The 25,668-nt window shown below is 42.3% G+C and overlaps 2 protein-coding genes across 5 annotated transcripts in view; one reads left to right on the top strand and one right to left on the bottom strand.

Annotated features, from left to right (window-relative positions):
- Window positions 1-1,549, top strand: part of KEAP1 (kelch like ECH associated protein 1) — a 38,241-nt gene extending 36,692 nt beyond the window's left edge. For both annotated transcript variants that reach the window (XM_042449685.1, XM_042449686.1), the window contains exon 6: window positions 562-1,549. In XM_042449685.1, coding sequence (XP_042305619.1) covers window positions 562-728 — 167 coding nt within the window. In that variant the 3' untranslated portion in view covers window positions 729-1,549. The remainder of the gene's footprint in view (window positions 1-561) is intronic.
- SPC24 (SPC24 component of NDC80 kinetochore complex) lies at window positions 1,544-7,733 on the bottom strand. 3 transcript variants are annotated; one of them, XM_042449687.1, is made up of 6 exons: window positions 7,532-7,733; window positions 5,594-5,793; window positions 5,053-5,213; window positions 3,694-3,786; window positions 1,893-1,969; window positions 1,544-1,794 (listed from the first exon to the last, which is right to left on the bottom strand). In XM_042449687.1, the coding sequence occupies exons 2-6, from the start codon at window positions 5,771-5,773 to the stop codon at window positions 1,688-1,690; spliced, it is 618 nt and encodes a 205-aa protein (XP_042305621.1). In that variant the 5' UTR covers window positions 5,774-5,793; window positions 7,532-7,733; the 3' UTR covers window positions 1,544-1,687. The 3 variants fall into 3 exon arrangements, with proteins under 3 accessions (XP_042305621.1, XP_042305624.1, XP_042305622.1); XM_042449690.1 differs by having other exon boundaries at window positions 5,053-5,197; window positions 5,602-5,793; window positions 7,532-7,702; XM_042449688.1 differs by lacking the exon at window positions 7,532-7,733 and adding an exon at window positions 7,367-7,487.
- Window positions 7,734-25,668: the final 17,935 nt, after the last annotated feature.

Below are 25,668 nucleotides of genomic sequence, written 5' to 3'. Positions count from 1 at the left end.
ACAAGTACTCCATAGCTATGGTGTTACGTAATGGATTTCGGCCAGATCTTTCCTACCCCACAACCCCATTTACTGGTTAGCAGCTGCTAAGATCAACAGGGGTCTATTCTCCTGTTGATCAAGAAGTGGCTGCCAGACATTACCACCCCTTCCCATGATTGAGGTACACAATGCAGAAGGACTGTCTCACACACACATACACCATGTTGGATTTCTTGCACGAGTGAGGTGGGAATATCAGGCAGTTGCATCTTGATTGATAGGGAAACAGAACCACTCACCCAATCAATCCCAGCAGCTGCTTACCAGTATAGGCTTACGGGGGATTTTCATGGTCCCTATGTAGCCCTTAAGTTAGGGGCTTGTGTAGGGAATCATGAATATATAGAGGTTATAAATGCATAACTGTTGGTTAAGTATTCATGACTGTTGGTGCCTGCCATCACATAGCCTGAGCAGCACTGGTCTAGCCCACATTTTGACTCATCAGCAGTTCTATTTGCCCAAACTGCATGGCCTCAGTTACGCGTTGTGTTAACTGCTGTTTTTTCTCTTTTGCAGGTGGCTATGATGGCCAGACCTTCCTGGATAGTGTTGAATGTTATGACCCTGCCACTGATACTTGGAAAGAGGTAACCCACATGACTTCAGGTCGTAGTGGTGTGGGAGTGGCTATCACAATGGAGCCATGTTGCAAGCAGACTGACGAGGAGCAGTGCCATTGTTAAGGGCAGCAAAGGTTGCGCCGAGTTTCCCTTAAGATGGAGGAAGGAAAGGATATTGGAGCGGATTCAGTATTATGACATGCCAAGGCCTGTTCTGCCAGAATCAAGGAAAAGTGCCAAGGACAGGTGAAATTTCAAGCTCCAGTCTGAACTGTTTGTGAGTTAATCGTGGAAACGAGCACCTCCTATTCTGTGCTTTAGCTGATTTATTGCTGCCTCTCCAACTTGGCCTAGCTTAGTTCTGAGCTTAGGCAATGAGGCAACAACTAAGAAGGAACACGTCTTACAAGAACTGCAGAAGAAGAACTGATGCTCATTGCACACGTCTCTTCTGATCTTGCCAATCAGTAGATTGGCAAGGAATAATCTAAGGAATCTTTTGAATGGATGAGTGGGAGTATCTTCTACATAGACCATTCCTTGCTTATTTTAAAATCTGTGTCGTGCAGACGTTTTGACAACCAATTCAGTTTTGGATGTGTCTGAAATTCTTTCTTTATCCTGTTGCCACTGACAAATTCCTGGAAAATTTGTCAGGGTGAACAAACAAACAAAGCTGGGAGGTGCAGGATCTGTTATGGGTTGTTCTTCTGGGACTAATGATCTGCAGGTAAGTGAATATAAACCAACAAGAGGCAGTGGTTGAAATGGGCTCTGCCCTAAGCTTTTGTATTAAGCTGTGGGAAAGCATTCACCCTGCATTGATTTTTCTTACCCATCAGTGGCGCAGCCTCCCAGCAGACATACTGGGGCAAAGATAACTTGGTTTTTTGAATTACACTTCTCACATGAATAAAACACTTTTTTGTGGTTAGTACTAAAAATGGTTTCATTGTATTTATTCAAATAAACCTTTCTAGAATACAGAAGCAATAGAGAAATAAAAGGCTAGTACTTAATGTCTCACTGTCTCTAGGAACATCCACCACACGTCTGCTTATGTTTCCCAGGGAGCACTTCATTCACCAGGACGTATTCACCAGATTCCACAAGTGATCACTAATAAAACAACGGGAGTGTTGGGTACTGTCAAGGTTGATAGACTGGGCAATGTCAGGTCCATAATGGGCTGAGTAAAAAAAAACAGTTAAGGGAAACATATATCTGTGTCTGTCTGTACACATGCCCCTCCCAGCAATGACCTCTTTGCCCACAGTGTAAGGATACTTCCTTTAATCACAGATGGATCACAGGAGTAGTCCCAGTCAATGTGGCAGATCTGGTAATAAAGATGTACAAGGTACCTGCAAGACATAGTTGAAAGTATGAGTCTACCATAAGCTAGAGCTTGAAAAATAACTTTCCCACAGTCTGCCTTATCCTCAATCAGACTTGGAGATATAAAATTACCAGACATTTTGAAGCCATGTGGGGAAATTATTCCAGTTTCACCTAAAAGTCTACATTGTTGTTGTGCCTTCAAGTTGTTTCTGACTTATGGAAAGCCTCAGGTGAACCTACCATAAAGTTTTCTTGACATTATTTGTTCTAAAAAGAATTTGCCTTTGCCTTCAGAGGCTGAGAGGGTGTGATTTGCCCTAGGTCGCCCAGTGGGTTTCCATGGCTGAGTGGGGGATTCAAACCCTGGCCTCCAGAGTTGTAGCCCAATGTTCAAACCATTATCACCACTCTGGCTTTACTTGCTACATAGTTCTTAGAAATGAATAAATATATTATTGATCATTTTAAAAGAATGAATTTGTCATCATCCATATTTATTTTTTCTAGGAAAAATGGCTTCAGAAAAAACGAGAAAAATGATTTTTTCTGTGAGCCTTCACAGAAGGCTGTGGTCAGACAGCTGTTCTAACTTACTCAGTAATAGAATCATAGAGTTGGAAGAGACCACAAGGGCCATCCAATCCAACCCCCTGCCATGCAGGAACTCTCAATCAAAGCATACCCAACAAATGGCCATCCAGCCTGTTTAAAGACATCCAAGGAGGGAAACCCCACCACTTCATGCATATCTACAGCCAGAATGAGGGTTGTATTTAATGTCTTAGGTCATTATCAGACACTCCATGTAGATCCATATGACTGGTAACTTAAGCTTTACTCAGCAGAAACTGAAATTACAAAGCAGCCACAAACTCTGACTAAGCTGCTGCCACACTGCAGAAACTTAGCAGTTTGGCATCACTTTATTTTCCATGGCTCAATGCGATTGAATTCTGGGATTTGTAATTTAGTGGGGCATCAGATTCTCTGACAAAGAAGGCTAAATATCTCACAAACATATCCCTGGAATAACCACCTCTGCCATATTTTAAAGTGCTGGGAAAAGTATTCCAGGCTTTCTGCATCCAACAGTGTTATCTGCATTGTGCCCTCCAGCCTACTCATAGTGTGACTAGTTTGTTTTCCCTCTTGTGTGATTTCACACAACTAAAACAAAATGTGTACAGGTTCACAAGGGCTCAAAATACTTTGTTTTCATTACCTGTAAGCCTTGAAACAAGCCTATAAGGTAAATTGGTACTATTCCCATCATATTGTTAATATGAGGAACTTAGACTGCGTGACTTCTTACAAACTGTTCTATAAGTTCATGGTAGAAGAGAAATATGAATCAGGAACCTTCAACTATTTGCTTAGCCAGCATTCCACATGATACAGTAAGAAAAAAGAGTGGCAGAAATGCAGAGCTTAGAAAATTTATTTATTTTTTATTGCAACTGCAGAATCCTCATGCTCTGGCAACTGTAATCCAAACAGTAAATTTCCAAAGCTTTGCAAAAAATCTCCCCATCAAGAGGTGCTCTAGTTTTAGGTAGCTAGCCTCTAGATGTGGACTTCAGTATAAATGCACCAAAAGTGCTTTCTGGATTAACATGACTCCTTTTGTACACAGGTCAGATACTTCCATGTTAATGAGTATACCTTGTAACAGCCAACCTTCCTCGGCCTGCTTCCCAGCAGCTGCCATGGGCAGGGGGGAGATGAGCAAGGAGAGGTCTTTACTTACGTAGCTGACATAGACGCGTCAACATTTTCAGCTGCATTTCTCTCTTGCTGCCTGATCTCTTCTCTCAATGCCTCCAGCTGTTTCTTCAGTTCAGTATGTCTTGTGAGTAAAGGAACTTTGTTGCTGATTAATTCCCCCAAACTGACAGTATTCATTTCAATAAGTTGCCAGAGCATGGAGGACAATAGTTGTCCAGGCCTTGGGTAGTGGCACCAGGAGGGGCTTCTATTGGGATCTGAATGTGTAACAGGGTCTCCAGAAGCACCCTTCTGATTCCAACATAGCATACTAGAAATCTAAACCAAATACAAAAACTGAAATATTCTTCACACTTGAGGCAAATGAATGAGAAAAAACACTTTCCTCAGTTCCAGTTTGGGCTGGCCAGCATTGGTTTAAGCTGTTATTCTTTAAGGGATTAATCTGGCAATGGGCAACTGTGACCAACTCAGATGATGCTGCAGTACAATTTCCATCATCCCCTACTGGGGGCTGATGGGAATTGTAGACCAACAACATTGGGAGGACCATGGTTGCCCACCCCTTAACTAACCAGGCTCAGCGAGTTGAAAAGTTACAAGAATCATCAGCAAGTAGTCTGTTTGATTTGAATTTAACTCAGGATAAGTGGTGGCACAGCTGAAAAATATCCCCAGAATATACTCAACAGCAAGGATAGTCCGTTTAAATAAAACCCGGAACAAATTCACTGCATCTGACACAGGGGCTACCAACTGCCAGTAATGGGCATTTATTGGTAGTTTGTGTAAAGAATTGCTCCATTAATCTGGAGCAATTCAAGGTTTGGTATTATTGTCTGGTCTGAGTGGCTGTGCCTTCCCAAGTGGACACATTTCCCAGGCAAGCTACCCAAGATCCAAACATAGGACCATCTGCATTCAAAGTATCAGCTCCACAGGGACCTCTAGCTCTTCCGGTTAAAAGGGGAGTGAAAGGGAAGCCCAGGCCTCTGTAAAAACAATCATTGTTTTCCTTCCTTGTTTTGGGGAAAGCGCTCAAGAATTGCAGTAATAAAAGATCAATTATCAAAAGCACAGAACTCAAAGACTCTGGATGTTCTTATTTACAGGGGAAAGGTTGGAATAGCAAAATTGAATCCTGGCTGTGTGAACCAACCCAAGATAAAGCCCCCAGACTAATTCACACAAGACTGCTAGATGCAAGTAGCAGCATCCTCTCTTATCAAATGGCATCAGTGAAAAACTTTGCCCTGCCAAAGTTACCGCAGGGCTTTAGCACCATGATGGCACAATCTAAATGGGATGAAATGTTTTAAGGAACTGAACACCCACCAGGAAAAGATCCAGTTTAGTATCAGATGGAGACATGGAAGGATATTTGGTGCTGTTCCTCAGTGTGGCATCCTTCTCGTTCGCCTGAAGCAATTCATCTTCAATTTTCTGCAGCTTTTGGAGAGTCTCCTTCAGTTCTTGTTCCCTATCATAAAGTTTCTGGGCTGCCTTCTCCTCAGTGGCCATGAGTTCTGCAGGAAAGGAGAGCTATATGTGTTTTGTTAGGGTGCCACAGTGGTGTTTATGAGTTTCTTGCACTATACCCAACAGGACAAGCCAACATGATTCCACAATCCCTTCTCCCACTTGGGCTTGGCCATGACCTTTAAAGCCCTAAACAAGAGGTGAGCAATTGTGGGGGGTAGGGGTAGGGGCAAGGCACCAGTTCCCTCCAGCAAGCCCAATTTCCTCTATTCCCATCCCATCACGTCCTGATCATTGGCACCAATCGGGTGGCTAAGATTCCACAATGGCTTATGAACATCTGATGCTGTAGCGTCCATTTACCCCAGTCAGATTCTCCCATTAGTTTGCCCAAGGACCCTGTGCCTTGCTAGTTTTTAAGGCTTTACTAGTGCAAGATGTACCTTTGTACCTTTGATCAACTGTTTTGTGGTCTTCCGAGTATCCAGCAGTTTGTCAATCATCTGCTCCTGTTTGGAGAGGTTGTCCTTCAGTTTCTCCACCGCCTTGCCTTCCGCCATCAGTTTCAGCAGCTCCTTGCTCACCTTTTCCATATCTTGTATTCGCTCACTGAGGCCAGCCATTGCGGGTCAGTGTACCAAAGCTAAGGGAGAAGAACCTGAACCTGTCATGGGAATTCTTTGCTATATGCAATCCCCAACAGTTGCCAGTGAGTGGGTGAACCTCTGCCGAGTTGCCACGCTCAGCCCAGTAAAACAGATATATATCTCCCTTGAAAAGGCAGATTATAGATCAGACAGGCCATAGCAGCTTGCTCTGGCATTTCTAACAGTCCCCAGCAGGGACAGCCAATGCAGAACAACTCCATTTTTACAAAACAAAGCAACAAAAAGCAGCATGTGATCAATGCCTGACACAATATTCCCTTCAGACTTCATAGTACACTTGTCCCTCCATATTCGCTAGGGTTAGGGGCACAAGACCCCTGTGAATATGGAAAATAACAGCAACGCCATGTTTTTACCTAATAGGACACCTCTAGGAATCTCTAGGTCCTCCAGTGCTACTCTGTGGTCAACGTCCAACAGACACTGACCATAGAACTGCGCTGGCGGAGCTACAAAGGCCTAGTAGAGCATTCTCTCTAGGAATCTCGAGATCCTTCACTGCGACTTTTGGTTAAAACTGAACACAGAGTTGCACTGGGGGACCTAGATATTCCTAGAGAGAACATATTAAATCCGTGAATAATCAAACCTGCAAATATGGAGGGATGAGTGTACTTGGGAACATAAATACCAGCTTACATGCAATGTAGTGTAATTTGCCTATAAAGAGTGAATCAACACAAACACATGGCCAAGATCTCTTCCTTTTCCCAATAAGGGCAGTAGTCTAGCAAGTTTTATTTTGTGTCAGTCTGACCAAGAGTCACTGTGCCAAGGGTCATAGTTGCCAGAAGCCAAGGAAGCTGTTTTGCTCCTAATCAAAGGTAGCTAGAATCATAGGATCATAGAGTTGGAAGAGACCACAAGGGCCATCCAGTCCAACCCCCTTCTGCCATGCAGGAACTCTCAATCAAAGCATCCCCGACAGATGTCCATCCAGCCTCTGCTTAAAGACCTCTGAGGAAGGAGACTCCACTACACTCCAAGGGAGTTTGTTCCACTGTGGAACAGCCCTTACTCTCAGGAAGTTCCTCCTAATGTTGAGGGGGAATCTCTTTTCCTGCAGCTTGCATCCATTGCTCCATTGGGTCCTGTTTTCTGGAGCAGCAGAAAACAAGCTTGCTCCCTCTTCAATATGACATCCCTTCAAGTATTTAAACAGGGCTATCATATCACCTCTCAACCTTCTTTTCTCCAGGCTAAACATCCCCAGCTCCCTAAGTCGTTCCTCGGAGGGCATGGTTTCCAGACCTTTCACCATTTTAGTCGCCCTCCTTTGGACACATGGCTCCAGTTTCTCAATGTCCTTTTTGAATTGTGGTGCCCAGAACTGGACACAATATTCCAGGTGGGGCCTGACCAGAGCAGAATGGAGTGGCACTATGACTTCTCTTGATCTAGACACTATACTTCTATTGAGTGGATACGCCTACCGGAAGAGATCGGTCTTAAGTGCCTCCTTAAAGGCATCTAAGCCAGGTGTCCCTCATCCTATATCTATAGTGTGTGTGTGTGTATATATATATATCTCCTATGTAATGCCCTTACATTTCTCTCTGTTGAATCTCATTTTGTTAGCTTTGGCCCTTTTGTGGCCTTCCCCCTGCAAACAAGGGGGGGAACGAGAAGCAAGAGTTACATGAACAAAAATAAATCTCTCTGCACATGCTCAGGAGCACTCTTGGACCTCTACAGCCCCTTTCACTCACTCATCCAGCACCGCTTTCTTCGCTCAGAAGATTCCAACAAGGCGCCACTTCAATCTGGTGAGGATAAGCCACCTGATTGGTCGCCGCCGAGGCTTCCTACTAGACGCTGATTGGTCGAGCCGCGGCACGTATCCGCTCGCGCAGCAGCAGCAGCAGCAGCGCCAACCCTGCCTCCAACGGCCAACCGTTCCAGGACGTAGAGATATGAAAAGTGTAGAGTCACACACACACACCATTGCCTATATCACAAAGAGAACCAGAGTGGAGACCAGGGTTCAAATACTGGCTCAGCCTGAGCAAGTCACACTCTCTCAGCCTCCTCAGGGGATGGCCATAGCAAACTCCCTCTGAAGAAACTTGCCCATGATAGCTTCACCTCAGGCTCAGGGTCGCCATAAGTCAGAAACGAATTGAAGGCACACAACAACAACAACAACAACAAGGTTCAGAGAGAACTATGAGTAAAGACGGTTTTCAGCGTCTCTCAATTGAATCATTCTTGTATCACTCTAAATTTTCATAGATTTATGGTTCCCCAAGCCAATGGAGGCCAGCCTCTTCCTTCAATACGCATGCGCACGGCCGTCAGCGCTTGTTTTCAACCAGCCTGCCTCCCCCGCCCCCTTTCCCGATTTACTGCGCATGCGTGCCTCTCCTATTCCAGAAAGCGGAGGGTGTGTAGCGGGGAGAGGAAATTTCGCGCCTTTTTAAAAAGAATGGTTGCTGTAACGGCGAATAGGCACCAGAGGGCGCCGTTTCGCAGCATCAGAAGGGCCATAGACCCATAGTCCAATAAATGGACCTCTTTTGTGTTTCCATTGGCCAGGATGGAAAACAGAATTTAATTCGATTTAATTAAGTATATCTATTTAGTAGTAGTAAAGAGAAATGGAGAAACAGAATGGTTCTCAAGTGGCAAGGGGGGGGGGTCAGAAAAGGCTGCATGCTATCACCCTATCTCTTTAACTTATATATAGTTATTATGTCGTGTATATATATACACACACACACACACACGCATCCATACTGCAGAAATAATCCAGTCTGACACCACTTTAATTGCTACAGCTCAATGCTATGGAATTCTGGGAAGTGTACTTTTGTGATACTTTTAGCCTTCTCTGTCAAAAAGCTCTGGAGCCACAAGAAAATACAATTCCCAGGACTCTACAGCATTGAGCCATGATAGTTAAAGAGGTGTCAAACTGCATTATTTCTGTAGTGTGGATGCAGCCAATGTTACTCCTTCTATTACATAAAAATCTTACTAATTTAATCTTATATGTTTCTCTTCTCTTCCTCTTGTGTATGTTTGCTATCCACTAATACTCATATTTTGGTTATGTTGTGAGCTGGTAATAATCTACCTATATGGTCAACTTATATAGAACTGAGCACAAAAGTCAGAATTATACAAGCCATTGTATTCCCTATTATTACCGTGTATGGATGTGAGAGCTGGGGCCTTAAGAAAGAAGATAGGAAGAACATCAACTCTTTTGAGATGTGATGCTGGAGAAGAGCGCTGAGGATCCCATGAACAGCCAAAAGGACAAACAAAGGGGTTTTAGATCAGATCAAGCCAGAAATCTTCCTGGAAGCTGAGATGTCAAATCTGAAGCTGCCATCATGAGAAGGAAGGACTCATTGGAAAAGACAATAATGCTGGGAAAGGTGGAGGGAAGTAAAAGAGAAGAAGGCCTCATGGTAGATGGGTGGACTCTATTAAGGAGACCTAAGCAAGACCTAAGCAGAGCAGTGGACGATAGGGAGTCTTGGAGATGCCTCATCCACAGAGTCGCCATGAATAAACATTGACTCAAGAGCAATTAACAACAATAAACAGTAAAGAGTAGAAAATAAAGAAGCATAACTCAACACTAACCCTAAACAAATTGGCATGAATTGGAGGATGTAGAGATATATACTACTTGAACATTTCTGTCCACCTTATTAATGTCTGGTGTAATTTTATAAAGCAAAATCCAAAATCCACAAAGGAATGACACCTTTTTGGCCAGCCAAAAACAGATAATGTAACTAAACAGATAATGCAACTAGTCACAGATGAAAACTGTGGCTGAGATGCCAGCCTACATTCCTGCCACAGTGCACAATTTAACAGTCATGGCTCCATCCTATGGAGTCCTGGGATTTGTAGTTTGTTGTGGCACCAGAGCTATCTCATAGAGAAAGCTAAATATCTCACAAAACTACAAGTTCCAGAATTCCACAGCATTGAGCCATGGCAGTTAATGTGGTGTCAAACTGCAGAGTGGTAACAGCCTCAGGCTGCTGGTAGTATTGCCAGGTGAAATAAAGGACAGGGCTCTCGTGCCTTTAGTGATGATGGCGATCATTGTGTGCCTTCAAGTTGTTTCCTACTTATGGCAATTATAAGGAAAACCTATCACAAGGGTTTCTTGGCAAGTTTCTTTGGAGGGAATTTGCCATTGCCATCCTCTGAGGCTGAGAGAGTGTGATTCACCCAAGGTCACCCAGTGGGTTTCCAGGACTGAGCCAGGATTGAAACCCTGGTCTCCAGAGTCATAGTTCGATGCTCTAACCCAGGGGTAGGCAACCTTTTTGAGCCGGGGGCCGGGTTGCTGTCCCTCAGAAAACTGGGGGGCCGAAGCCAAAAAATAAATAATTAAATAATTTTTAAAAACATTAAATATATAAATAAACCAGGACAAATGTAGGACAAAATTTTCAAATGGAAGACACTTTTTTTAAAAAAAATGGAGGACATGCGAAAAAATTTGCTGATTTTTTAAAAAATGTTAATATAAATGCATGTTTCTGAGGTTTCTATAGACAATTGCCCCCCAAAGGCCCTGGTGGCAATCAGCAGCAGGACCAGGCTGGGGCCGGTCCCAAGGCCTTGCCGGGCCGCATCCGGCCCACGGGCCGCAGGTTGCCTACCCCTGCTCTAACCACTACACCATGCTGGCACTCTAGGAGAGCTGTCTAATGATTGTCTAGGAGCAAGGTGATCAGATGTCATAACCACAAAGGAGAACAAGGCACTACAAAATGTACGGCTTCCAAGAAAAATATAAGACATTACAAAATGAAGATAAAAGTACTAACATAAAAATTAAGTTCATATTGCTCATTTATAGCTATATTACATGTACAGTGGGCCCTTTGTATACACGGGGGATCCGTTCCCCAGCCCCTTGCATATGGCAAAAAATATGGCTGCATGCTCCTGTGCATGGTGCACCGCATGCGCCATGGGCACACACACGACACACGACTGGGCTTGCTGTGTATGGAAGCTTAAGTCTGCGTATGGCAAACCTGCATATGGAGTGGGTGGGCTGTACTGTATTTTATTATATACTCAACTGTATTTTTCTGATGAACTTTGTTAAAATACTCTGTTGGCTTGCAATAAACTTATATAACTCTGAGCCAGACAAAGGCTTAAAATTGTACTTTACTAGCAACAAACCCTTGCCTGAATCTATATTTAAATTATTCCTTCTATTTGTCCATTAAAATTAAGGGGGGGGGAATTTTCAAAATTTGCATTGTGTCCTTAAGCAGCCCATTGCCAAATACCTTTGCTGTCCTTTTCTCCCTCCAAGTAATAAACACGCCCTGAGCTCTGGGGGCAAGTCTTCTCTTCGGCTGCGCCTAGTGAAAAAGGAACCTTAGAAGGATCCATTCTATCCACCTGCAGTATTTGCAGTGAGGACAGACTTCCAAATAGACAAATTTCTTCAAGAGGAACAGCAAATCTGGGCTTCTTAGGGATGTTCAAAATGGAGGACATTTTGGAATTCCTCCTGGATCGAAGGCTGAAATGTAGGCATGGCCTGGAAAGACAGGACCTCTGGTCACTCTGTCTAGGAGAGGGAATTAGAGCAGGTGGTCTAATGGTCCAGTATCTTCCGACCTTCCTTTCTGCCCCAGTACAACTAGTCTTTTCAACATCAGACCATTCCCCATACCACCATTTAATGGAAGGGAAAGTGGGTGCCTGGCCAACATCCGGATAAGAGAGAGTGTGGTATAGCTACTCCAGTTTATGACAATTTGGTTAGGAGTACCGGTAGTATTGATTTAAATTTAATTATTTTTACATTTGCCTGGCAAGTGCATGCTGTTCGTTATTACTTTCCTGATTTTTTTTTTTTGGTTGTTAATTTTGGAGTCAGGTTTTATTCCTGTTTAGTCCTCTTTTATAATTATCATAACAAGCTGCATATGTATGATGAGTGGGCATATACTGTATATCATGTTGCCAAAAAAGTAAGGAAGAAATTTTCAAAAAAGAAGGCAGGATCTGACAGGATCTTTGCATATCTAGTTTATATCGATAGGTACAAATGTATACATGCCATATTTACTCAACTATAAGTCGACCTCATGTATAAGTCGAGGGCAGGTTTGGGGGCCAAAATTATGGATTTTGATATGATGCATGGATAGGTCAAGGGTAAAACTTAGGGTCATGTAACAAAGGATCTAAAGGATGAAGCAAAGGAAAACAATACCAAAGAGCTTGCAAAATTCCAGCAGGAATAACTGTTTTTGCTCACTCTAAAGTCTGGTGCTTCCAGGACAGATTATGCTCTTGTCTTTCACCAGGGCATGGTGAGTTAAAGTACACTTACATTGACCCATGTATGTCGACTCAGTATTTTTAGGTCAATTTTTTGACTAAAATTTCTAGACTTATATATGAGTATATACAGTAAGTAATAAAATTAAAAAGGAGACCAGTCTGTGCCTACTACCTTCACTCTAGCTTCCATCTGAGAGACCTTCAGCTTCTACCTTTTGCTATTCTCTGGACACAAAAGGAGACTAGCAGCAACCAAGCACACCTCCACCTTGTCTGCATCCACCTCCTTCCAAAAGCCAACATCTTCCCAATTCCCAGCTTCTACAGCTCTGGCTGCAAAGGAGGAAAGAGATCAGCTCCACACACTGCCACTGTGCCCAGGCCCTGCAGCACAGATTCACTGCTCCCTTGACATGGAAGCCACTGGTCAACCATATATCTTTTTCTGGGCAACATATTGGAAACAATTATTTTGCCTGCAGCTCCAGGGCTTTTTGGATGATAGTGTTTTTCTTATAATGTTTTGGTCTGACCTTGTCAGCCTGTTTGAAATGGTTTACTATCCTATGAAAGAAAGAAAGAAATACCACAGCTTAGGGCCCTTTCATACTGTATGTCATGATGGTGCTATGATTCCACTTTAACTGATATGTCTGTATCCTATGGAATCCTAGGATTTGTAGTTTGGGGAGGCGCTAGAGCTCTCTGGTTATGAATTTTAAATGCACTTCCTTTGGTGCAAATCCCAGGATTCCATTGGATGCAGCAAATGGCCATGATCATAGTTATCGTACACACACACACACATACACACACACACACACACACAGGTAATCCATATACTTTTTCCCCAGAACACCCCCCCGCCCATGGATACCAAAATCCATGGATGCCCAAGTCCCTTTAAATACAGTGACATAGTAAAATGGTGTCCCTTATATAAAAAATCAAAATCAAAGTTCACTTTTTGGAATTTATATATTTTGAAATTATTCTCAAGCTGTGGATGCTTGAATCTGGGAATAAAGAATCAGTGGATAAGTAGCACTGACTCTATATGTATACATGTATGTGTGTGTGTATCTATCTAATAGCCATATATATATATGAAGGGCTATTAGATTTGGCAATCTACATACCATTTCTGTCATTAAGCAGTTTTCACCAGCTGATGCTAGTGTACAAGCAGCTGCCCCACCTGGACTGAGATATCCCAGCTATTGTGATTCACACACCAGTAACACCCTATTTGGATTACTTCAGCACATTGTGCATTTGTGATTCAGCCACAAACTGCCTTGACAGCAGTAACAAAAGCAAAGCATCTATTTTGATGTGTGTATGTGTGTAGCGCTATAAGGAAAGAAGTACAGTTAGCCTCCCACATTTGTGGCTTTGACCTTTGCAGACTTGATTATTTGTGGATTTGATTAATATGTTCTCTCTAGGAATCTCTAGGTCCCCCAGCGCAACTCTGCCAGAGGTTGACCATAGAATTGTGCTGGAAAACCTAAAGATTCCTAGAGAAACCACTTCTCTAGGCATTTATAGCTCCTCCAGCATGATTCTTTGTTCAACATCTGGCAGATGTTGACCACAGAGTTGCACTGGAGGACCTGGAAATTCCTAGAGAGGTGTTCTCTTAGGTAAAAAGAATAGTGGTTTTTCATTTGCGGTTTTTCCTTATTCTTTTGGGGAGCGTCCTTCACGCTAAAGCCCAGTGAATGTGGCAGGACCATTGTCGTATCAAGAGAAGATGAGAAAGAACTTAGCACAAGTATTTTATTTTAATTAATTAATTCATACCCCTCTTTCTGCCAAATGGGATCCAAAGCAGCTCATATTATAGGTAGAGGAGTAAAATGAGTTGCAAATAACAAAAGATTAGTAGAAACATGTAAGGAAAGAATGACACAAGAGACAAAGAACGTAAGTAACTAAAATAAAGGTATGATATGATGAAGATCAAGAAGAGGAAGATGGCAAAAGGTCATGTCCTGGATATGAGAAAATAACAGATCAAGAGTATGACCAGCAATATAGGTATAGGAGGAAAGATTTAGCCTAAGGTTTTTTTTAAAGTCAAAGAAGGATCCCAAGAGGAGAGGAATCAGATAAATATGTGAAATACCCATTAAAAATAGGTGTGGGGGGGGGGGGGATAGCAGAGAAGTAGAACAAAACTGAACCATATTTGTGGTTGTCTGACACTTGCCTATTAAATTTTAATGCATTCAGAGTGGACAGGCAGCTTAACAAAAATCCTAGCCACTCTGTGCGAAGCTGCTAGGCCGAGAGTGCATTTGTACACCACAAAACCCTTCACAAAGCAGCACAAATGCAACCACCAAAAATCCAAATCAAACACTGCTCTCTTCCCATCCTTTCCCAGGCTCTCACTGAATCAAGTAGCTAGCCCCAGACTTCATGTAGTTTCCCAGCAAGAATCCCTTCCCACCCTCCCTATGTCTCCATGTAGAGACAAGAGGAGCCTAGTTATGTTGCAGCAGACACAGCTTCTGGGAAAGGCAGGGGATGCCATGTGAAGGAATAGCTATGTTTCCGGGCAGAGAGCTGTCTGGAGGAAAGAGCAATGGAGATGGGACTGAGTAGTTCAACCCGGATCATGGACAGCAACATGGGGGTTATTTAGACGGTGAAAATAATCCAAGATGAATCCAGGTTGTATCTTCATTGTTCACATGCATCCGAATGCGCCCGATTAAGTTTGTTTGGAGGGCTGCCCAAAACAAAAAAACTTAATTCGGGATAATTGATACCGTTTCCTTCCCCTCTGAGTTTTTAAAAAAGATTCTCATCAATATATTCACATCAATATAGGTCAATCTAACTTCGGTTATTAATCTACTTAGAAGGCCGAAAGTTTGGAAGTCAACTAAGAAGAAGAAGAAGAAGAGTGTAATTTTTAAACAGATCATTGGGGAACAAACCAAAATATTATCTTATTAACTATTTTATTTGGTTAAAATTTTGAATTTTTTTTTTTTTAAAGATTCACATCATTGGCAGTGTGAATAACCAAGGCAAATACACCCAGGATTACATTCTGCATAGCTTGAATGCATTTAGAATTGATTCGCATCATTGACTCCATCTTTATTCAAACACTGACACACGTGAGCAACAGAACTCGCAGAGATGGGCATCAATGTGGTTCCATAGTGTGAATAACAAACCTGGAATGCATGAGTGAGATTATTCACATCATTCCACTAAAAAAAAGGCTGAATGACCCTAAGGCTAGTCAAGAGCTGAGTCTGCTCTCCGTCTTCCTTCTCTCCCCATCCAAGGATGTCCTCCTGGGATTAGATCTCTGTGGGTTTGCATCTGCAAGGGAAAAAGTGTTCTGAAGCAAATCAAACTGGCATTTATCTGTCTAGGCAGATTTACTAAAACTGTGCCAAATAAAATGTATCATCTGGGAGCATTTTCGTAAATGACACTGAGATGAATGCTCTTTAGTCTAGATTCTTGAACTGTGTCCACATAGGGTATATGTGTGGCTCATTTAAAAAAAAAAAACACGAATGCACATTCCAGGCAATGTTTTATTTATATCTGAATTATATATATGACACAATGGGATTAATTTAGGTTTCATATGTGGAAATGTCCTCCAATTTGGATTTCTCCATACAAGCCCTATATATAGTACTGTGAGCCAGCATAGCGCAGTGGTTTGAGTGTTGGACTACAATTCTAGACACCAGGATTTGAATCCCAACTCAGCCATGTAAACCCAGTGGGTGACCCTGGGTAAATCACACTCTCTCAGCCTCAGAGGATGGCAGTGGCAAGCCCCCTCTGAAGAAATGTGCCAAGAAAACCCCATTATAGTCTGTATATGTACTCTAGTATTTACAAGTGTGCATTTGGTACTATTTTTTTCCTGAGAGCAATTAAATAGAGAAATAGCCCAAGGAGAAAACCTAGCCTTATTCCTCCATTCTTTTTAGACATTTTTGGGTTGGCATGCTTTGCATTGTTTTCTGTTTGGACCTAGCCTTAAACAGTGTGTCAGTGCTTTTAAGCCAACAAAGTGCCCTGAGCAGTCTCCCAAAAGGCAAAGAAATCACTTCATCACAAAACTGACTTCCTCAAAATGCATTGGGATATAACTATTTGTGCAATTGTTTTTGCGTGTGCACGGCTGTTTGTATAGCTGTTTTGATCCTCTTGTCTTTCAACTTCAATAGGGCCAGAATATGGTTGCCAGAATCTCCTGATGGGAGCCAGGAGATCAGGGCCAGAACACAACTATGATACTATAATCATGTAATATCCCATTACATGATATTAGATGAGGATATGAAAAGGGAGGAGTGAAAATAAGAGGAAAGAATATCCACAATCTAAGATAGACAGATGACACCACAGTATTAGCAGAAAACCTCACAGACTTGGAACTTCTACTAAGGAAAAGCAAAGGAGAAAGTGCAAAGGCAGGCTTAATGTTGAACATAAAGAAAACAAAAATAAAGACCATTGGGGACCTTCACAAATTCAACCTAGAAAGGAATTCCCATACCTGGGGTCAAACATTCATAGAAATGGAGATTGCAGTCAGGAAATCAGAAGAAGATTAAGAATGGGGAGGGTGGCTATGAAAGAACTAGAAAAGATTCTTACATGCAAAAATATACAACTGCACAAAAGTTAGGATCATCCACGCCATTGTATGCCCTATTACCATAATAATTTTTATTTTATTTGTATTTTCCCGCCTCTCCCAATGAATCGACCATGAATGGATGTGAGAGTTGGACAGTAAAGAAAGATGATAGGAAAAAAATCAATTCATTTAAGATGTGGTGCTGGAGAAAAGTGATGAGGATCCCATGGACAGCCAAAAAGACAAACAAATGAGTCCTAGAGCAGATTAAGCTGGAAGCCTCCCTGGAAGCCAAGATGATCAAATTGAAGCTGTTGTACTTTGGCCACATCATGAGAAGGGAGGACTCACTGGAAAAGATAATAATGCTGGGAAAGGTGGAGGGAAGTAGGAAGAAAGGAAGGCCACATGCCAGATGGTTGGACTCTATTAAGGAGGTCACGGGTATGAGTTTACAGGACCTAAGCAGGGCAGTGGAGGACAGGGGGGTCTTGGAGATGTCTCATCCATAGGGTCACCATGAGTTGAGATCAACTCAAGGGCAGTTAACAACAACAACAAAATATCCCATTATGCATGCGGTTGGAACTTTTCAGTACCTCCTTTTGCAAGCATAGGTGCTTCTCTCTGTCCCACCAACTTCACAGGCACTTCTGGTGAGAGATGGCCTTCTTGGTGACTGTTCCCAGATTTTAGAAGAACTCCCTCCTTAGAAAGGTTAGACTGGTGCTGTCCTTGCTATTATTCTGTAATCAGATTAACACATTTTTGTTTCAGTGGGCTGATCACTCAGAGAGAAAGGGCCTGCTATAATGTCCTGCATTGTTGACATATATTGTTTTTCTTTTTAATGGGCATGCTTTTCACTGCATTTAAATCTCTTGATCATTAACTATGGCCAGTATTCTGTATCAGATAGTCCTAAATAATCTAAAGGCACTAGGTCCCATCTGATCTTGGTAGCTAAACTGGGTCAGCAGTAGCTAGTACTTGGAAAGGAGATCACCAACAAATACAGGTGTTGTAGGCTACATTTCAGAAGAAGGAACTGATAAAACCACCTCTATTCCTTACCTAAGAAAACCCTAGGAAATTCACAAGGCTTCCATGAGTCGATCATGCTTAGTGTCCAAGATCAGACAGTATTTGATACCTTTAGATTATTTAGGCTCTTGGATTATGACATACTGGCAAGGAAATATAGGCTGGCTACCACTATTCTACAGGGGTATGCTAACCTTGTAGCCACAAAGATTTGGCTTATTCCCTGTGTCCATGCTGAGATTGTATAACTGGGGAATTACAATACACTGGATAGTTTGCTACCACAGGCAAACACTTAAGAAAGTTAATTTTTAGATTATAGCTCCCATAATTCACTAGTGGTTTGGGGTTCCGGGAGTCGGAGTCCAAAAATTAACTTCCCCAAGCTCTACACGTAAGTATTAATTTATCACTTTTCTAGAGAATTATCTCCTGCATAGCCGAGGGACAGAAAGTACACACAGCCACAGGGGCATGCTAACCTTGCGGCCACAAAGATTTGGCTTATTCCCTGTGTCCATGCTGAGATTGTATAACTGGGGAATTACTCGCGGCAGCTAAACTAGAGCTGGCTGTGCTTCTTGGACCCATCAATGCCAATTGATTTTCTTAAATACCCTGCATTAGGCTTGCTCTTCTCACCCCTTTAATTCCCATTCAATTTATTGATCTCAGCCATCTCCTGGCTCTGGCTCTCAAAAAGGCTTTTGGCAGAGGGTGGATGCTGCTAGCCCTAAGTGTACACTTTGCTGGAGGCCCCTTCTGTAGCCTGCTTATGCATCTCTCAATCTTTGATCCCTAATGGCCTATAATCTCAAACTTTTGTTTCCCTGGCTGCAAGGGCACAGCTGGAAGTAAAGTTGCAGGGTTGTCATGGAGAATTATGCTCCAGATTCCATTGGAAATTCGCATATGTTTATACTCCTTCAAATATCACACCTGGAATAAATCTATTTTTTGCTAAAGTTGTCACTGGATTAAGAACATTTATCCAAGACTTGTGGTTAGGACATTTGGTTGCTGAATTGATTAATTAGTTACATTTGCACAGTGGGGAAGGGAAAGTTTTAATAAAAGAAAGCATATTGTGCTTTTGGGTGTGTGCATTTACTGCTTCATTTAGAAGAGGCATTCCCCTTTATCTCAAACTCAGGATAATATGCATCTTCTAAAATGGTGCTGGCCACCTGGTGGTCTGATAAGCACTTGTATGCATCTATGGACATCTAAAGCCCGATTAGTCAAGATCCCTGCTTTGAATAATCAGATGGATTGTTAAATAATCCAAATGAGCTTTGATCAATTAAATGTAAAACACAAGTAATTAATATGGCAGCCTACAGGTGGCATAAAGCCCTCCCACCTTGCCATCCAAAATAGCAAAACAATGTGATGTAAAGTTGATGGCTTTCATGGCCGGCATCCATAGTTTTTTGTGAGGGTTTGGGGCTATGTGGCCATGTTCTAGAAGAGTTTATTCCTGACATTGCACCAGCATCTATGGCTGGCATCTTCAGAGAATGCTGGCATGGAAGAGAGTGGGGTCTATATATACTGTGTGACCAAAATCATGTGTATGAAGAAATACACAGGTCCAATTTGTCTTGTCCGGAGTAGCACGACTTCCTAGCATGCTGATAGGAAACTTTCTCCAGAAGCATGTGAACTTCTTTCTACCTCATCTTTGCAATATGATTTTTTCAAATCCTGTGCAGAAATCCACTAATCACCCACAAATACGGGTTGTTTTTCAGACACATTGGTGGAAAGAGAAATAATGTGAAAATAACCCAATAGAAAGCCAACAAAAAACACTCTCTTCTACTTCCAGAATTTCCCAAAAGTAAAAAGGTTTTGTGGGTTTTGTCAGCTTTCCATTCAGGTTATTTTCATGTTATTTCTCTTTAAAGCAAACCTCATCTGAAAAACAACCCGTATTTGCGTGTTTTCTTCTATTTTCTGTTCACATCATGCGAAAAACAACCCGCAAAAGCAAGTTGTTTTCCCTTTAAATCTAATTTCTGCACGGGATTTGTCCCATGTGATAAACTCCATTGCATGAATAATGGTAGGGCTAGCTCTTCCTGTGGCCCTGGATCAGAGTCCCTACACAAAATATCTCAGATCCCAGACATATCATGGCTGTTGTTGTTCAATTGGCTCTACCCTGTGACTTTAGCGATACAACCTCAGGTTAAGTGATTTGAAGACTATAGCTTATATGAGATGTAACAGAAGCTCGAGGCGCTGCTGTGACAATAGATCTGGAGTCTCAGATGTCGCTGGCAAGCCGATTACTCCTATTTTCCCTGGGGATAAGAGACTGCCTGCAAGCAGATACACATCTACTCTTGTCTCCTTGGCAATGAGAGACCCATGTTCTCAAATCTACTCATCAACCAGAGACCCATGGCTTTGAATTTCTATGACAACTATGTTCAAATCTGTGCAGAATATTCTGTCATGGCCACAGAAAGCTAAGAATTCAAGCTATCTGTTTTTGCCTCCATAGCAACATTCTGGGATTGCAGCACTCACTCCTTTAATGATGCCATGAGGGATTGAAGAGACTGATGTGTCTGAAGGGGAAATGGAAATGTACACCAGTGTCTCTGCATCTAGGGGCCTGTAGACTTGAGTCCAAAACGCACTGCAGAAGTAATCCAGTTCAAGAGCACTTTAACTGGACCACCTCAGGAAACCATGCCCTAATTTAAAAGAAAAAGCAAGCAAGCTGGAGGAGCCAGATCCAAGAAATCACCCCCAGGGTGACCAGATTAATAATAATAATAATAATAATAATAATAATAATAATAATAATAATAAATTTTTTATTTGTATACCGCCCTTCCAAAGATCAGGGCGGTGAACAACACAGTAAAATCACATACATCAAATACATCAAATATCAACAAATACACAGATTAAAAACAAATTAAAACCCATCAGACAACCATCTTGCCAACAAAAAGAGGGAGGAAGGCCAGATGGAACTTCATTCGGGGAATGCAGCTTGAAATAAGAAGGTCTTTAAATCCCTTCTAAACTGAGCCAGGGAGGTGGCCGAGCGGAGCTCTGTGGGCAGCGTGTTCCAAAGGGCCGGGGCGGCGATGGAATACGTCCTCCTCGCTGTGGAGGTAAGTCTGGCCCCTGAAACCCTAAGTAATTGCTGCCCAGACGTTCTGAGGGTGCGGGGCGGAATGTATGGGGAGAGGCGGTCCTGGGCCCAAGCCATGTAGGGCTTTATAGGTGATCACCAACACCTTATACTGTGCCCGGAAGCGGATAGGCAGCCAATGCAGGTCTCTTAGCACAGGTGTAATATGGCTGGCCCTGGAGGTACCAGTGACCAGTCTGGCTGCCATATTCTTAACCACAAAGGAGGACAAGGCACCATCAAATGGAGGACATTCAATAAAAATGGAGGACATGACCAACTGAAAGGTACAAACACTCAGTATGCTTCTTGGTCATGCTCAAAATGGAGGACATCTTGAAATTCCTTCTGAAGAGAAGTCTGAAATGTAGGACATGTCTTGGAAAAGGAAGATGTCTGGCCACCCTGATCTCCCCCCAAAGACTGGAACGAGTGGATGTGAAGGTGACAACAACTGGCAAAAAACAACAAAACCCAAGGATCTTGCTCACACTTCTATACATTCTGCAAAGACTCCATTTGAGTCTTTGAGGCATGCCTACAGTTCTTGAAATCTTTTCCTGGCCTTGATGTATGCATTCCCTCTGTCTAGACAGACTGACCGAACACTTAGTCTGTCACCCATGAGCAAAGTCAGAGTAAGCAGATTTTATTGGGGGGGACCAACTAGGGGTCCCCAATTTGGGACCTTCAAGGGAAAATTGAAGCTCAGGTGTGGTGATATTTCCACCAGAAAACTATGAAAGGTCTCTAATTCAGATTAAGAAGATCTTTCAGGTATGTTGTTGTAAGAGCATGCTGCCATCAAAAGGAAGCTTGGCTGTTGGTTCATTTAGGCCTTGATGTGAGAGAAAAAAATCCTAGCTATACAATTGTAAAATTATTTAATCATCTTGATTTCCAGGCGGGGGGCTGTGTTTGATGGTTAAAACAAAAACAACACTGGAAGAATCAACACACTTATTATGCCATATACATTGATCAGAACGGGGACTGCAGTCAAGAGATCAGAAGAATGGGGAGGGCAGCTATGAAAGAATTAGAACAGATCCTAAAATGTAAAGATATACAACAGAGCACAAAAGTTAGAATTATATAAGTCATTCTTTTCCCTACTACTATGTACAGATGCAAGTGCTGGACGGTGAACAAAGTGGATAAAAAGAAAATCAACTTATTTGAGATGTGGTGCTGGAGAAGAGTGTTGAGGATCCCATGGACAGCCAAAAAGACAAACAAATGGGTCCTAGAACAGATCAAGATGGAAATCTCCCTAGAGGCCAAGATGATCAAATTGAGGCTGTCTTACTTTGGTCACGTCATGAGAAGGAATGGCTCATTGGAAAAGACAATAATGCTGGGAAAGTTGGAGGGAAGTAGAAAGAGAGGAAGAATGCATGCTAGATGGGTAGAGTTTATTGAGGAGTTAACTGGCATGTATGTCCAAGACCTAAGCAGAGCATTGGGAGATAGGGAGTCTTGGAGACGTCTCATTCACAGGGTTGCCATGAGTCAGATCAATTCAAGGGCAGTTAACAACAATGCTTTTTCTGGAACTTAGGACCCAAACAGACAAGCTGCTTCGGGTGACTTTGGAGGTATTGTGTTTAAATGATGCATGCGTCTTAAGAGGCCAAGGCCACACTCCAATCCTAAGGACTGGAGCATAGCTGTGGCACAGCATCTGGCCTTTTAAGATGTGTGTGTCATTTAAACAGCATATCTCCTGAAGCAACTTTATTTTGGCCTGTCTGTTCAGGCCCAGAGTCTACTTTATGAGAGGTATGGTTAATTGGTGCTTCAGGCATATAGACATATGGACATATACTGTGTGATACAGTCATACAAGCTTATGCCATAATAAAAACTGTTGATTTCTGAGGTGCCTTAAGATTCTTTGTAATTCTAATTTGTGTTGGCATGCTGAGACCAAACTTGGCAACCATGCTCTAATTTATTCCCCAGAAGCACCATTTTGTCGCAGGGAGCCTATAAATAAAGTATAGGTACTAACATCCTTCTCCAGTCTTAGAAGTAAATGCTCCTATCTTCTTAGAACAGTTACCTCATCCTCCTAAAAACAATAGCCCACCAAAAGCAACCTTTCTTTTCGGCAAGTAACATTAGCTAAAGCACCTGCCTAGAGTTTCAAGCTTCTCTCTTTGTTAGCTATGTAATCCTGTTACATGTGTGGGTTTCTACCGGAAATTGGTTTGCATGTTATGCTTTGGAAATGTAATACTCAGATCCTCTGAGAAAGATGATATGGGATTGGTTAGAAATGATGTCACCCAGGTCCTCACCCAAGCCTTTGTTGCAAAAAAAAAAAAAAAATGTATTTATTTCCTTGCAAGAAACATTTGGCTTGTGTTTTTGATCCCCCTTTTACTTCCCTTGCTTCAGTGTGGACGGGGGTGTGACTGACAAAATGCGTTATGTTTTTTTGGGGTCGGGGGGGGGGAATAGGCAAAGAAAGCCTACTTCTACTGATAAATATTCCATCCTCTGATCAACTAAATTTCCATAGAATTACAAATTCAATTTTTAAAAGGATATGTTCACACTAAGAGGCAATATAGTGGTTTGGATGATGGACTCCAGGAGACCACGGTCCGAATCCCCACTCAGCTATGGAAATCCAGGAGTTTATAGAAGTATAAACAGTGATTAACCCCATCTTGCCATTGCACTAATGGTTTTTACATGACGTTGTGTTCAAAGCGCTATTATCCTGGGAATATCCCGTGATAATCATGCAACTGAGCAAATGGTTTTCACACAACATCGAGATTAAACGAGATTAAAGTGCCATTATCCTGTGAATAACCAGGCAATAAACAGCAGCAAATCATTCATGGGATTTTCCCGTGAATGATTTTTTGCTGTTTATTGCCTGGTTATTCCCAGGATAAGGGCTCTTGTATTAATCACATTTTAATCCCGTTTTAATCTCAACTGCACGATTTTGACCAGTTAATCACTGTTTAAACTACCAATTTTCCCCTGTATGATAAACTCCAAAGTGACTGTGAGCAAGTCACACTCTCTCATCTTCAGAGAAAGGCAATGGCAAACATCCTCTGAAGAAATCTTGCCGAGAAAAATCCATGATGAAGTTGTCATAAGTCAGAGTCATCTGGAAGGCACAGAACAATAACATCTTCAGGCATTAGAAAATATTACCAGTGTATATTATATTTAGGATAGAAGGTAACAATGTGTTCCTAGTAGTACATCTTTCCCCAGAGAGCCATATAAACAATGACTTGTTGATGACTAACTGTAGGATTGCCACCATGGAAAGTTTGCAGTTCTATGAAACTGCCCAGTCAACAACAATATGGATCACACATACTTTAGTATCCAATGAAGCACTAAGCTAGAAGCATCAATGGGGTCCTCTATATACTTTGTCCATTCCATTTCTGTATAAAGTGGCAGGCTTAATGGAGCCCAATGTTTAAATAAACTGTGTGGGCTGGTGAGGAGAACTTGCTTAGGCTTTTCCTTACCGTTCCTCTTCATCGTGTGTTGGCCTGTGGCTTCCAATTGGCCTCCCACATTAGAAGTGAACTGGGCTGCCAAGTGGCCTTGCAACCATGTACTTCTCCTTACAATTTAACCAGGGAAGACAGACAAAAGATTGTGCTTCATATCCAGCATGGCATAGTTGTTTGAGTGTTGGACTATGACTGTAGAGATCAGGGTTTGACACCAAACCACATTTAATTGTAAGCTCAAGTCCTATTGCCTTACCCTACAAACCTCTACACTCTTGTTTTGATAAACATGGTTTAATGTCTGCTCATAGCTACAGAACATCACCTTGCTTCAATACATGAGCATATGGCTCTCTTGTGTTCTTACCTACCAGCCCCTTTTGATAAAATGGTGGGACTGTCAGCATTTTACTCTTTGTGCTGAAAAATTAATGCCTACCCCATGTGCTTGTGGAAATGCAAGCATGAGCCCACCCTTGTCAAGTCGAGCAGCTGCAACAATGACTTCTGCAGTTTCCATCAAGCCAGAAATGATGCATGCAGTGGCCACGCTTGTGCACTGAGTAGAGGAGACTGGCAACCTCCTTGTCAGCCTCCCTCCCTCCCGTTGCTTAATGGTGGGTCAGAGGCCAAGCTCACTTTCTTCCACTATGGAGCCTGCTCTGTCCGCTCTTCTGACTTTAATAATAAATCACCTGCATGAATATTTCATCAAAGCTAATTTCGCAAACATGGCTGGGGCTGTTCTGATGGCTCCATTTGCTTGGGACTTAAGGCCTTGATTTTTCTGGGGCAAAGGAAAAAAATCATTGGGCATAGACGAAGCAGAGGGAGAAGATGGCTGTCCTCCTCTTTCACTGCTGGCCCCAAACTCTTTCTTACTGCTGCTGCGAAGAAGCTGAATCATCCTGTTTTTTGATATAAGACATCACCGTCACTGAGATGGAGACAGGGGTATAGATACAAAAGCATAAAAGGAGGGCACTTGTCCTTCGAATTATAATTCTTCTCCCCCTCAATTAAATGTTCCTTCAGTCCCTGAATTTCTTGTATGGCAGAGAGAAGACAGAAAATACAGTGGGCCCTTGGTATCTGCTGGGGTTTGGTACCAGGACCCCCTGTGGATAACAAAATTCGTGGATACTGAAGTCCCATTAAATACAATGGGCGTAGTAAAACGGCGTCCCTTATATAAAATGGCAAAATCAAGGTTTGCTTTTTGGAATGT

The sequence above is a fragment of the Sceloporus undulatus genome, chromosome 2 (genome assembly GCF_019175285.1).
Source record: "Sceloporus undulatus isolate JIND9_A2432 ecotype Alabama chromosome 2, SceUnd_v1.1, whole genome shotgun sequence".
Taxonomy (NCBI): Eukaryota; Metazoa; Chordata; class Lepidosauria; order Squamata; family Phrynosomatidae; genus Sceloporus; species Sceloporus undulatus.
Note: the sequence above shows the minus strand (reverse complement) of the source record. Positions and strands in the feature narration are given on the sequence as shown.

What these genes read in the sequence shown, in the direction of transcription:
- SPC24 (XM_042449687.1), bottom strand. Translation starts at nt 5,773, where the DNA reads ATGGCTGGCCTCAGTGAGCGAATACAAGATATGGAAAAGGTGAGCAAG. An exon ending in AGTTGATCAAAGGTACAAAG is followed by an intron (nt 5,214 to 5,593) that starts GTACATCTTGCA and finishes AAACACATATAG; the next exon opens with CTCTCCTTTCCTGCAGAACT. An exon ending in TCCATCTGTGATTAAAGGAA is followed by an intron (nt 1,795 to 1,892) that starts GTATCCTTACAC and finishes TTTTTTACTCAG; the next exon opens with CCCATTATGGACCTGACATT.